This window comes from Marmota monax, unplaced genomic scaffold (assembly GCF_021218885.2).
Source record: "Marmota monax isolate L192 unplaced genomic scaffold, Marmota_monax_Labrador192_F-V1.1 WCK01_AAM20220418_F8-fsc00226, whole genome shotgun sequence".
NCBI lineage: Eukaryota > Metazoa > Chordata > Mammalia > Rodentia > Sciuridae > Marmota > Marmota monax.
In genome coordinates, this window is record NW_026693142.1 from 1459805 (window position 1) to 1473085 (window position 13281).

Sequence of the window (13281 nt, forward strand, 5' to 3'; positions counted from 1 at the left end):
TCCAGGCATGCAGAGAGAACTCTGCACAATAAATACAAACAGAGCTGAGGTTTCTCCTGCAGGGAACCGACTAGGGGGCTTGCTTGACTACTCTGGTCACCTATGCAGGCCAGGCTAATTCACAGTATAAGCAAGACTTCTAAAGGATATGGGGAGCCCTAGGTTTCCCAAACCAAGAAGACAAGTAAGAAAAGAAAAAGGGCTGCATCAGTAATTCTTAGTTATTATACACTAGCCGGGCTGAGCGTGGCACGTTTTATTTCTATAAAACTATTACAAAATATTCAAAAATACATTTTAGTAAATTTACAGCAGTTATTTCTCAATTTATTAATGCAAAAACATCCTTTTTTTTTCTCTGTACAAACTACAGGCTCCATCCTTGTGGGCTCATCACTATGTGCACTTTTAAAAAATATTTTCTAATAAATTCTTTGAAGTTAAAAATAACAGTTCTTCCAGTTTGTCAAAAAAAAAAGTGTGTGTGTGTGTGTGTGTGTGTATGTGTGTGACACACACACACACAGAGAGAGAGAGAGAGAGAGAAGGAGAAAGAGACAGAGAGACAGTCTTGGTTTTTCAAGAATGTGGCCAAAATGATGATTACAATGCAATATTAAACCATGAAGACAGTACAGGTGATGGCTGTTACATTGGAAACTAGTTAAATTAAAATAATATATTTCATATTTTTACACTATTTCAAAAAATGAAATGTCATTTAAGTATTGATCTCTCAAAAATCTAATTTACAATTCTGTGTATAAAAATATAATTTGTGGACCCCCATGAAGCATGTTTTAGTTTACACTTGCCGAAAAGCAGGAGCCTAGCAGAGGAGGGACGGAGAGCACAGAATTCTGCCTTCTGACACTCAGGCCCAGGGGCACGTAGAAAAATAGACTCTGAGCAGGTTGCTTGGCCTCACAAAATAATCTCCCCCCCCCCACCCCGTGAGTACAGTTCACATGATAATAATAAATTATCCAAGACACAAACTAGTTAAGGCTCTTGAAGGTCCGGTTCATATTATTTAAAACATCTATTCATACCAAACAAATAAATAGCCAGGAGAGGAGAAAAATAACCAAAATAAAACAATAACCAAAAAATTCAAAAAATATATATATAAACTAAACACAACAACAAAACTCCCCGTGGTCTCTGTTTCCTTATAGTCTACTTTGGACTGTCCTACTTTATTATTATTATTAATTATTATTATCATTAAAAGTCTCATTCCGTGCGCGTTTCCCGTGTGTCGTTTGCTTTATCTCGCTGTCTCTTCCCGCGCCCCGCCCCCGCCCCTCCCGTCCGCCTGGACTTCAGCTGGACTTGACCGCCATGCCCAGCGGGTGCAGGGCCTCGCTGTCCAACAGCCAGGTGCCAATTTGGTAGAGCAGTTGGGAGTACCAGTGGATGCCCGTGGTGGCCGCCGCCCCTGGCGCCTCAGCTGCCCCTGGCGCGGGCTGGGGGGCCCGGCCTCCGCCCCCGCCGTCGCCTTCGCCGCCGCGGTCCGTGTGCGCGGGCGCCAGCGCCGCCAGCAGCGCGTGCGCCAGGCGGAAGGGCGCGAAGGCCCGGTGCGCCCAGCCGTGCTCCTCGATGACGGCGTAGCACGAGGCCAGCACCCGGTTGATGAGGATGGTGCCCTGCGCCGTAAGCGGCGCGTAAGCGCCGGTGGCCTCCTCGCGCAGCGTCACGCTGTGCACCGCGGCCTGCAGGAGCCGGCGGTCCCCGTCGCGCTCGGCCACCACGTACACACGCTGGCCTGGACGCACGCGGCTGGCGAAGAGCGCCCGGCGCCCCGGCGGCAGCCCCGTGCCCCACAGCGCCTCGGGGTCACCGGCCGAGTCGTTGTGCGGCGCGACGAAGAGCAGGTGCGCGGCGGTGAGCAGCAGTCGCTCGCGCGGCTCCCGCGTCTCGATCACGTAGAAAACCTTTTTGGCGCCGTCGTCGCGGTCCAGGAAAGTGAGGAAGTCGCTGTAGAGCAGCCTGCCCTGGTCGTCAGCCGCCAGCACGCGGTCCCCGGGACGCAAGTCCTTCACCAGCTTGGTGCCACCCTGCTCCAGGTGCACCGTGGCTGAGCCAGGGAAGCAGCCGCCGGATTTAGCCGCCACCGAGTTCTCTGCGGGCGAGGATAAGGGAGAGAAGAGGGCACAGGGGGTTGAGTACCAAGAGGGAGGCACGGGGGACGGGAGGTGTGCGCCACGCGTGAGCCTGGGCCGTGGTTCGAGTCCAGGTTGTCCAGCGCGGACCTCGCCCCTCTGCCAGCCCCGCCGCCTCGGTGGCAGGATTCAGATGCAGGCGCATTCCTGAAAGACTGCACGACGGGGCTGGCTAGGCAAAGGTGGGCTGGCGTTTCAGGAAGGAGGCCGGCTACCCTCTCCGCCTTCTGCCCGCCCCACCGCTCAGCACACACCCAGCCTCGCTGGGAACTCAGGATATTTGTTCGTCACTTGGATTCCTCGGGAAGCCTTGAGCTCCCGCGGGTGTCAGGGCGCACCCTCCGCGCCTCCCGTCCCCGAGTCTCCCAGTGTGCTCCGCACCCAAGCTGCGCTGGAACCCCGGATGGATGTTCCCCACCTCCCCCGCCCAGCAAGGGCCCTCTTGTTAGCCTGTTGGTGGGGGGAGTGGTGTGTGAAAAATAGCTGTAGTAGTTGTAGCAACTGGCCAAACATTCCAGAGAATTGCCCGAGGTGTGAAAATCCGAAGCTTGTGTGGATTTTCTAATTAAAATCCAATAAAGGGCCCAGCTTTGTCATTGTGATTCTGGAATAAATAGAAGACACTCTTGGAAAAGGGGACACTTCCATTTCTCCTCCTCCCCTTTCTCAGCTCACTCTCCAGCTTGTAGGCTGCCCCCTCCCTATTTGCTCAGGTGCAACCCCCACCCCCGGCCCCCCGTGTGCAATTCACACACGGGCCCTCCAGAAGCCCGGGCCTCACAGGCACTATTTGCACAGCCAGGCCTCTCTTGGAAGCACTCGAGATGTGTATTTGAATTTTAAATGGCCAGGCCTGCTTGGAGCGCTGCAAGCGCCGGGTTTCAAGGCCCCTTGACTACCCGCTTCCTCGGCCCTCCATCGCTTTCTGAGGCTCACTATCCCGAGGACAATAATTGAGGTTGGGGCGGAGCACGGGGCGGGGGGGGGGGGCGGGGGAAGGGTGGCAGGGACGAGAGGCAGGGAGGTATGGATCTTCTTTGCATTCCAATCTCCGGGATCATGCTTTTTGCAAATAGAGATTGCGAGAAAGAATCTTCCTGCTGGAATTACAGAAGGTATTTAATCTTCTCATCGGTTTCTCTGTCATGAAGTGCGGGGCTGGCCGATGGAGGCCCTCTGTAGCCCCCCGGAATGCGACCCCGGGCGCTGGCGAGCCCAAGTCGTCGAGTCGCACGACCCTGCTTGACACGCACTGCGCCGCGCCTAGGCTAGCGTGCGCAGAATGCCAATGAGCGGCTCGGCGCCCAGGGTTCTGCTCTCCCGGCGAGACCCTTGGGGCGGGATTACCGCTGCTCATTTGGGAAGAGACCTCTAGGGACTTCCGCCAGGGGGACCTCACGAACAGTGCTGGCGTAAAGGAGACCTCGCGCTTCTAAGCGCAGGAGCAAGGTCCCGGAAAGGGCGCGCCGGGGGCTGAGGGCCTCCCGCCACCACCATTTCCCATCCGGAGAAGAGAAAGAATCCCCAGCAAAAGTCTCCTCTCTTCGAGCCCGTGCAGGGGTAGGGGCGTCGCCAGGAGCTGTACACGACTCTTTCCTACCTGAGCTCTCAACACCTTCACCTTCGGTTGTTGCAAGAAGCAACGTTTTCTTACCTATGCAGTGGGCTTTAACACTGTTTTCCTACTAATGTGCCCTTAAAATGCAGTTTAGAAGAAAACGGGAAAAACTGGAGGGGGGCACGGAAGACAATTCCTTCGAAATTCACTGTGAATTGTCTTGCTAAATGTGTCTACTTGTCCGAGAGATGGCAAGATCTGCACATGCGGCCCCAAGTCGGGGTAGTGCGCGTGTGTGGGTAATGCCTCGGCGCCGTGGCTGTTCCTCCCGGTAACAGCATGTGGCGTTGCAGGCCCAGGGAAGTCAGCCTCAGCCTGGGGGCCAGGCGCTCCAGCTGCAGACTGGGAGGGGATGGCTTTTCCCGTTCCTGCCCTACGCAGGGCACCCCAGCTGGGCTCCTAATAAGAACGGATGCTTCCTTCGGCTCCAGATGTTGGAAGTGGTAACTACTGGGTTTATTGCCTCCCACCAGGCCTCTCCCCAAAGGCTTAGCGAGTGAGTTAGGTTAGTTAAGAATCCACAGGCGCTCAGCGGGGAGGAGCCAGCAGCCCATTTATGCCCTGGACAGACCCTCCTGCGCTTAGCGGGAGTGGTGGTAGGTTTTTAAGCCCCAAATGAAAGAGGAAAGACCTGGCTAACTGCAGAGTCGCCATGGAAATTTCAGTACTCCCCGCCAACCTTCACTCTTTCTTCTCGTTTCCACCACCTGCAGTGGGGACTCCAAAAAGTGGGGTCTGGAGACTCTGAAAGCCACAGGTCTTCTGAATCTGGGCTAGACATCCAGTGGACATTGGCCTTCAGGGTTGGCAGGGAGGGGGCTCACAGGGTGCTCCTTCCTCCCTCGCCCTCACTTCCCTTTTCTTTTCCCCTCAAATTAGAGGTGAGGATGTTAGTGTCCTCAATTGTTAGTGTCCACAAAGTGTCAAAGACCTCTTCATAGGTCAAGAAAATAGTGGCTTCTTGCACCAACAGATGGCCTTACAGGACAGACCTGGAGTGAGGGTACCGTACTGTGTGGGGTCAAGGGATATGGAGAAGGGCTGGGCATGAGGGGTCTTACCTGCTTTCACGGAGCAGTGGATATGGGCCTTGGACTCATAGTACACCCAGTCAAAGCCGGCCTCCACGGCCAGGCGGGCCAGCATGCCATATTTGCTCCGGTCACGGTCAGATGTGGTGATGTCCACAGCACGACCCTCATAGTGCAGTGACTCCTCTGAGTGGTGGCCATCCTCGTCCCAGCCCTCGGTCACCCGCAGCTTCACTCCTGGCCACTGGTTCATCACAGAGATGGCTAAGGCATTCAACTTGTCCTTACACCTCTGTAGAGAGAAGGGGTGCCCAACCAACAGACCTGTTAGCTCCGCCACCCCACCACCCCGCCAACCCATCCATCAGCCAGCCCTGACCAGGCTTAGGGTAAGGACATGTGGAGAGAAGTGGGGAGACAGAACTAGTGTGGGCATTGGGTGGGGAGAAGGGAACAACATTTGCAGGAGGAGCCAGTTCTCTTGGAGACAAGCTGAGGACCTCCTTCCAATCCTGAAACTGCCAATCAACTAGCATGGTCTGAGAAATAAGCAGTTTCTCTGGAAGAGGTCAACTGTGTTTCAGACACAAGCTCCAGAACCCTCTAGGGGCACCATCGGCCAATGCCACCCCCCCCCACACACTGCTCTGCACTTCTTAGACCTGTCTGTGCTCCCCCCATTCTGCATACCTGGGCAAGGGTCTACCATTCTCTCTGGGGTAAATCCCTGCTGAGGAGGCCACGGAGGCCAGTGCAGAAAACAGAGCCTATTCGGTGCACTACTTAAGGACAGGGAAACCCAGCGCCATCTCCCTCTGGACCTTCCCTCCTACCCTATGCCTATCCAAGGCGAGAAGGAAGCCAAAGGTGAGGGAGTGATAGCCACTCAGGGTGGGAGGCAGCCCAAGTGCTCGGAGGCAGGAGGCAGGTGAGCTCTAATGTCCAGCATGGGTAGGGCCGCAGGACAAACATTCTCTGTCTGGGCGGCCACATTCCTCCCCTGTGGAACTCCTCTGGGCCAGGCTGCTCTGGGTCTGATTGTGTTCTTGTTTTCTTTAACCTGTTCCCTTCCTCCTTTCTTGTTTTCTTGGCTTTGGTGCAGAATGGTGTCCAGCAAGTTTGAAGAGCAAACTTAAAGGGTGGGGAGGGCGGGCAGGAGAACAGGTGGGGGATGGGACCCAGAAAGGCCTGAGGCCTCTGGAGCCGGCCTGCCCCTCTGCTTGCTGTGCTCCCCTCCACCCATGTGCAGGGCAGAGTGGAACTTGGGATTGTGGGGGCTCCATCCATAATCTTGGGCCATATTCAGAAAATAACAATTGAGTCAAGTGTGTGTGTGTGTGGGGGGGGGGTACTCATTCACTACCTGGGCCTTTATACTGCTGCGGGTTGGATTCGGGATTTGAAAAGGGGGAACTGGAGGTACAACGATGATGGTGCACCCCAAGGGAAGCAGACCTGAGAGGAGGCAGGAGAAGCAATTGCAAGGTGACTTCTGTGGAGGGTAGGGCTGATATCCACCCACCCCAAGGCGGGGAGGGATGCTCTGCTTGGAAGCAGGTTGCTGGGATGGAAAGGGCCCTAGTAACAGCCAGGGGAACTCTTTTACAAAGGGCGGAGACTCTTGCAAGGACTCTGCCTGCGCTTTCAGGGGACTGACAAATTGCGCAACAGGAAAAGTCCTGTGTTTCTGGCAGCAATAAAAACCAGTAATATGGTCGCAGAGTTAAACATACAACAAATGCCAAGAGGACGGGGGGCTGGGGCGGCCCTGGTAACAGGTCAGCGCTTGCAGGGTTCTGGGCCTGCCAGCAGCTTTCTTAAGAAGTAAAAGAAGAAAAAAAGAAGAAAGAAAGGGAAAAAAAGTCGAAGGGCAGAGTTTGAGTGAGGTCATCTTGAGGATTGAACGCGTTTTACATGAAAATCAATCCGTAAACCAGGGTCCGTTTAGAGCTGGGATCTGAAGCCCGGTGCGCGCAGGCGCACACCGCGGTACGCACACGCACACAGCCACCCCCATTCCAGCCCCCACCCCACTACAGCTCCTTTCTCTAGGGAGGGGGGAGCAGATGAGGCTTTAAACAGCTTCCCACCGAGCAGCCTGGGAGAGGGAGGGCAGCACGGACCCAGCACCCTGAGCTGCGCCACTTGGGCAGGCATGGAGGACCCCAGGCAAGGAGCCCGGCGCGGAGCCAGGCCCGGGCGACCAGGACAGGCCGAGGCCAGGGTTGCCAGAGTTGGCACCCCAGGCACCCCGCCCTCCCGGGGGCACTAGGCCCTGTGCGGCCTCAGCTGGGCTGCAGGACGCTCCCCCGCCGGTTATTAATTCATTGGGTCGTGCGCCGCGAATCAAGTCCGACTCTGTGCAGCCACCGTGAAGCCCAGCAGGGCCGCCAGGGCGGGCTTTGTGTCGGCAGAGGCCAAGTTGCTCCCCACGCCTGAGCTCCTGCCCGGCTCGCCCAGAAGCTCGGGGCTGGGACCGCCGCGGCCGGCAGCCGGTAGGCTTCCCCTAGTGCAGGGGAAAGAGACCCCTGTGTTCGGAACAGAAGAAAACATCCCCCCAGCCCCACACCCGAGCTCCTTCCCCATCGGCTCAAAGCACACAGGAAATCTATTCAACGTGGCGTCTCAGGTGGTCTCCCCACCTCAGCCTGCAGAGCCTGCAGATCCGGCCCCTGGCCGCCTCCCTCCCCAGCTCTGTGGCCGCCGGCACCCTCGCCTGGCACCCGAGGCCTGCGCCAGGAGAGTGTGTCTGTCTGCGCTTCCCCTCTCTCGAGTTAATATTAACCAGGAGCTCATGCGTTCCAGAACTGCTCTGAAAGTTCCACTGGGGACGATCTTGCCATGGTTGAGGGACTTGGGCGGCAGTCACATTAGAGAGACAGACAGGGAGGGAGGCAAGACAGAGGACGAGGGCCATTGCGCACCTGGGCCCCAATCAGGTGGTTATGTAGAATGGGGGCCAGCGGGTGAGCGGGTTCCCCGAGGAGCACACGCCTCCTCTGGCCCGGGGAAGACTCCCCAGCTGGGCTCCTACACCCACCTCCCAGACTCTCACCACCCAGCCCTCCCCCTCCCGTCCCGCTCAACTCTCAGAATCCGTAGAAGAAAGCCCAGTGGAGCGACGAACCTAGTGGCACCTCGGGACTGCCGCTGCTCCAGCCACCCGCGGGTTTAGGAGAATCTTTGCGGGGATGGTGACGTGATCGTGGCCTGGCTCTCCCCCACCCCGGCCACCCCACTTTGGCTGTCCCCCCCCCCCCCGCCTTTTGTGTTGGGAAAAGGAATAGCCACTGCCTAAGGAAAAAAAGTATTTGTTTTCGTTTCGTTCGTCTGAGGGAAGTTGACAGAAGGTCAGAAGTTCAAATGCTGCTAGTGCGCGCGGCGGCGAGAGTGGCGGGGCGGGCGTGGGGCCGGCGGGCCCCGGTCCCGGGCTGGGCGGACAGGGTGGGGGAGGGACCTGGCTGGGGGCTCTAGTTGGGGCGCGGTGGCCGGAGGGGCCGAGAAGGCGGCGGGCCGGCAGCGGGTGGCGGCCCTGGGCTGGCCGCGGAGCCTGCGCTGCGCCCGGGCCCTGGAACCGGCCTGCCGCGCGCTCCGCCCTCCGCGCCCCCGCCCCCGCCGCGGGGTAATTACGGCGGTGGGAGCCGGGCTCTCAGCTCCTGCCCGGCCTGCGCTTGGCGTGTGGAGCGGCCGGGCCCGGCTGCCCGAGCCCAGCCCCGCGCGCGCTGAAACCGTAGCCGCGAGATCGATAACCCCGGAGTAAGTGGAGCTGAAATGCGTCTGCTCTGGTGCGCGGCTCCGCGCGTTCGCAGCTCTGCAGCAGTCGACGAGGCCCAGGCCCCTGGGCAGGGGCGCGGGCCAAGGACCCTCTCTCTGGCGTCCGCCTCGGGCCGACAAGGACGAACGCGACTCGCTCAGCCTGGGGGACCTAAGGTCCCCGCCCCCGAGGCTTTCTTTTCCATTGCCTCCTTCGTTTCGGATTCTGAGGACCTGGAGGCCGCCCGTCCTCCTCCGGGAGGGAGGGTGACAAGGTGACTGGGCTAGCAGGAGAATGCCCTCAGCTGGCGGCACGCACCCGGCACCCCGTGCCCCGTGCAGTTAACCGTGGCTCGCGCTGCTCTTGGGCACAGGCGCGCGCGTACACACTCGCGGTCCAGATTTAAAGTGGTCGGCAGCAGATGAGGGAGTGAGGGAGTCTCCTCACTGCGTTCCCACTCCTACCGTTTGCCGCCTCTAAACCGAGACCCGGCTGCCGTCTTCTTTCAACCTCCTCACCCGGGAGCCCGTGGCTAGCAGCGCGGCTCTGAGGAAGCTCCTCTTTCCCTCCCGCCTGCACCCCTCCCCCTGCACTTGCGCCCCACCAGCGCCGCTCCGTCAGCCACTGTGCGCACCTAGCCCTAAAGGTAGGACTTGAATATTTTAATAGGGCAATAAAAAGGATGTTGACCTATATTTGCAAGAAAACCCATTTCTAGCTTCAGTCATACGTGCATGGAGTTTCAGAAAGTCTAGAATTGGCTGGGAGATTGGCAGCCCAGAAGTCTCCAAGGAGGTGGGAATGGAGAGAGGAATTCATGTTTTGCTTTGCCTCTCCTCCCACCCGCTAACCCTCACTAATATTTATTCCCTCTTAATTCTTATGCAAGCAGGTTGAAAACTCAAGTGATGCAATGCCAATAAGTTTTAAGTCCCTCCCCCCAAGGTACCCCAGCTCCGGAATGAAAGAGCATCCTTACAGAAATATCAATACATCTGGTGAGCACAAATGGGGAGGACAGAGTGGCAGTGCGATTCAGCGGAGGCTAGCAGGGAGCTTCTGGAGCCCCTGGCTTTTGTCAGACGGCCCCTGGCTTTTCCAGTTAGGATTCTCTGGTACTGGTGGTGGGGATAAAGGGTGAAAAAAGAAAACCACAGAGAAGGAAAACGTGTAAGCTCTGAGCTCTAATACTCAAGGCTACCTTTGTACAGTGACCTGGAGGTCACTTATGATTATGGGTGCATTCCCACAGCTTTCCTCCATTTTCACCCTGGACTTGGAAAGGGCAGATGCCCCCTCTGAAGTCAAGGTCTCCCAAGTTACAAGCCGGAGTAGAGGAAGGAGAGGGGAGGCTGTCCCAGCAAGACTAATCAAATCAGGGCCCAAATGGACCACATCGCCTTCTGTTCTCACCCCACCCACACCCTAAACTTCTTTGATGGACTCTAAGCTTCCATTCTCCTCTAGGAAGAGGAGCCCTGCTAGGTGGGCAGGTGGGTGGGGAAGGAGAGGGCCAAACAGTCTCAGGTCTATCCGCCCAAAGAGCAAACAGAGTAAGTGTGGACTGTTTGGTCGCACGCAGCCCCCTCGAAAGGAACACGCTCCACGCCCCGCGCAGGGTTTCTACCTGAGTCATCAGCCTGTCTGCTCCCGTGTTTTCTTCATCCTTAAATATGATGTCGGGGTTGTAATTGGGGGTGAGTTCCTTAAATCGCTCAGAGTTTCTGGAGATCTTCCCTTCATATCTGCCGCTGGCCCCCAGGGTCTTCTCGGCCACATTGGGAATAAACTGCTTGTAGGCTAAAGGGGTCAGCTTTTTGGGGTGGCGCCTCTTCCCAAATCCCCTGCCGGGTCCGCACGCCAGCCCCGAGCACACCAGCAGCGAGGAGACCAGGACCACGAGCAGACATCTCGCCAGCAGCAGCATCTCGTCCATGGAACCTGGTGACTTCCGAGCTGTCCCCGCGGGTCTGTGCGCGAGCAAGTGCGCGCGGGTGTGTGCGTGTGCGCTCTCCCTTGCGCTCTCCCTGCCTCGCTGGGCTCGCTCGCTCGCTCGCTCGCGCGCTGCCTGGCTCTTTCTCTTTCTATATAACCTTGCCCGCCGCTGCTGCGGGGGACTCGCCGCCGATCCCCACCCAGACAGGGGCTGCAATGGCAGGCTGCCGGTCGCTGATAACGGAACACATCGGAGTTGGGTCTCGAGGCAGCAATCAAAAGACAAAAAGAGTCTGATTTTAAATGGTAGCAAGCCTGGGGAGCTTGTGAGACAGGCTGCCTTTCGCACTATATTATAGCTGGCAGGGGCGCATCTGATTGGCCAAAGCCGCAGAAGCTTGTCTTCTGATGTTAACCCTGAAGAAGACTACATTTTTTTTTTCTGTTGCTGCTGTTGCTTTATTTTCACCTGAAGGCTTCGAGTTAAAAAAAAATAGGGAGGGTGGAGGGAGGTCTTTACTAAGAAGAGGTGGGCGGCAGGGAAGAGGCAGGTTTCCTAGGATAAGATCGATTACTGCCTGCTTTGTGCACATCTCTGTGCTTCCCCCTTTACTTTCTCTGGAATGGTAGGTGCTTCAGTTAAAACCAACATAAGTTTTTAAAGGACAGTCTAGACCCCCCCCCCCCACACACACACCCCAAGCTTCAGTCATCAACAAACAGTCTCTCAAATGTTTGAGAGGGAAACCTACCCAGCTCTGCTGTTTCCCCCAGAGACTTGATTTTACAGGCTAGGTGCCCCTAGGAGGAGAGGACCCTGCACCTTCTTCTGAAAATTTACCATCCTTGGATAAGGGTAATTATGTGAGGCCAAGACTTTAGGCATTGCTGCTTGAAATGCTTTGTGTGCCTTAGAAAAACTTGAAAGTACTGCTTCTTCTTTGTGTTCCCATGAACGCCTTACATGGCTCAACCTCTGCAGAGAAGATGAGACTCAGGAGCAGGTCCAGAGTGAGCCAAGGGACCAGCAGGGCACACCACCTGGTGGGCACAGAGGAGGGAGCTGGCTGGGCTAGTGCATGTGTGGTGGGAGGAGGCCATTGTGCCTGGGGCAGCAAGGAGTGGGCAAGGCTGTGCACACGCACGCACACACCGCCGTGATCGATCTGAGCAAAGTGCAGGGCCAGGGATGAGCTGGACGTGGAATTCAGGCTCCTTGCCACAGTGAGTGGAGCTCCTTAAGCCAGTCCTCAAGGACAGAGGCCAGCCAGGTGCTGGGGCTACAGACTAAGGGGTGGGTGGGGACAATGGGGAACAGGGTTGTGGTCAAAGAGCATCATAGAAAAGGGAACAGTGCGTAGAGTTTAGCAATCCTTGAATCTCCAATCCCTTTCACTTCTTTTAGGAAAAGAAAAAAAATTCAAAAGTCCTAGTTTTAAAAGTCTGACATTTATTCTTTTTATGGAACGTGGCTTCCCCTCTTGTTCTTCCGCCACCCCTCCACAGTAAATCCTCCAGACCAGGGCAAGTGGCATACTGACCCTGAGGAAGAATGCCTCCACGGTTGCCCTGTAGGGAAAAGTGCTCCCCTCCATCCCAGGCAGAGCAGAGGCCCAGTAAGAAGCTGGGCTCTCAAGCAGGGGCACCTTTCCAGCACTTTCTTGGCAGTCAGGCTGTTTTTTTTGGTGGGGAGAGAAGAGGTGCATCTTAGGAGAGACTCACTGTCGGTTGCTCTCCTGCTCTCCCACCTAACTTGTCTCTTTTCTCTGTTCTACAATTTGTGAAGAATCAAAATCTTCCAGAGAAGGCCGACCCAGAGGCTGGGCGGCACAGCAGCCTGCAAGCTTATCCAGGCCGGCTGAGCAGGGAACTGGGGTCTCCACCAAGCAGACAGCAGAGCTGTCCTGCTGAGGGGGTGTGCCTCTGCTGCAAGAAAAGACCCACCACCCTCTGGGGAGGAAGGGAGGGCCTGTTTGATGTGGTCTCCTGCACAGTAGATGCACGTTGTGCCCCAGGAGTGCTTTGGGACTAACAGGTGACCTGAGCTGCCTGGTGTCTACCTGCTTCAGTTCCTTTCCTTCCCTATTCTTTTCCACCCTCCCTTACAAACTCAGGCATGCGCAGAAAGCCCACAGGACCCACGGCCACCCTGTAGCCCCTGAGCGCAGAGAGGCAGGGGGTGTGCTGGGAGCAGCGATACGGTGCAGACAGTTCACCTCCTCGACATGCAGGGTGGGCAAGGCGTGTTATGGGGGCAAATCCTGAACTGCTCAGAGCTCTGCATGGGCACGGCTGGACTTGGGCACCTCAGGAGTGGTCAGCTCCCTCTTGGCAGAGGGTTGGGACTGGATGAGGTTTGGCATTGTGCTGGGCTACTGGGGAGGTTTTGTCAGACACCTAATGCAAGGGACCAAGGACGCTTCTTCTCTTGCCTCCATCCCCCACCAGCCCTGGGCACTTAGAGAATCTGGTGGGGATTGGCCCTGGGGGGACTGCATGGACCTGTAAGGATAAAATAATGATGTACCTTAAAACTTGCTACTGACATCTGACTTCAGAGTGCCTTCTCCCTGTCATGGGTGGGAAAAACCTGGAGGAAAGCAACGACATTTTGTACCTCTTATCTGAGAAACAAGGGCGCGGGGCTGAGCCACCTGAGAAGCTGCAGCCTCTGTCCCTACCCGCCATCCCTCCATCCCACCCACTCCCCACTTCCCAGACACCACACACCGCTGCCTTCCACCTCCAGACACCAGATGGCTCCCTCTCTTTGCCTTT

At 56.7% G+C, this 13281-nt stretch overlaps 1 protein-coding gene across 1 annotated transcript; it reads right to left on the reverse strand.

The window, feature by feature from the left end:
- Positions 1 to 471: 471 nt before the first annotated feature.
- Shh (sonic hedgehog signaling molecule) lies at positions 472 to 10858 on the reverse strand. The gene is made up of 3 exons (XM_046455144.2): positions 10196 to 10858; positions 4845 to 5106; positions 472 to 2125 (listed from the first exon to the last, which is right to left on the reverse strand). The coding sequence occupies exons 1-3, from the start codon at positions 10502 to 10504 to the stop codon at positions 1326 to 1328; spliced, it is 1371 nt and encodes a 456-aa protein (XP_046311100.1). The 5' UTR covers positions 10505 to 10858; the 3' UTR covers positions 472 to 1325.
- Positions 10859 to 13281: the final 2423 nt, after the last annotated feature.

Bases quoted from the DNA above. Each gene is read 5' to 3' on its own strand.
- Shh (XM_046455144.2), bottom strand. From the start codon at position 10,504: ATGGACGAGATGCTGCTGCTGGCGAGATGTCTGCTCGTGGTCCTGGTC. The intron at 5,107-10,195 runs GTAGAAACCCTG...TTCTCTCTACAG, and splicing joins CAGACAGGCTGATGACTCAG to AGGTGTAAGGACAAGTTGAA. The intron at 2,126-4,844 runs GTAAGACCCCTC...CCTCGCCCGCAG, and splicing joins CCACTGCTCCGTGAAAGCAG to AGAACTCGGTGGCGGCTAAA.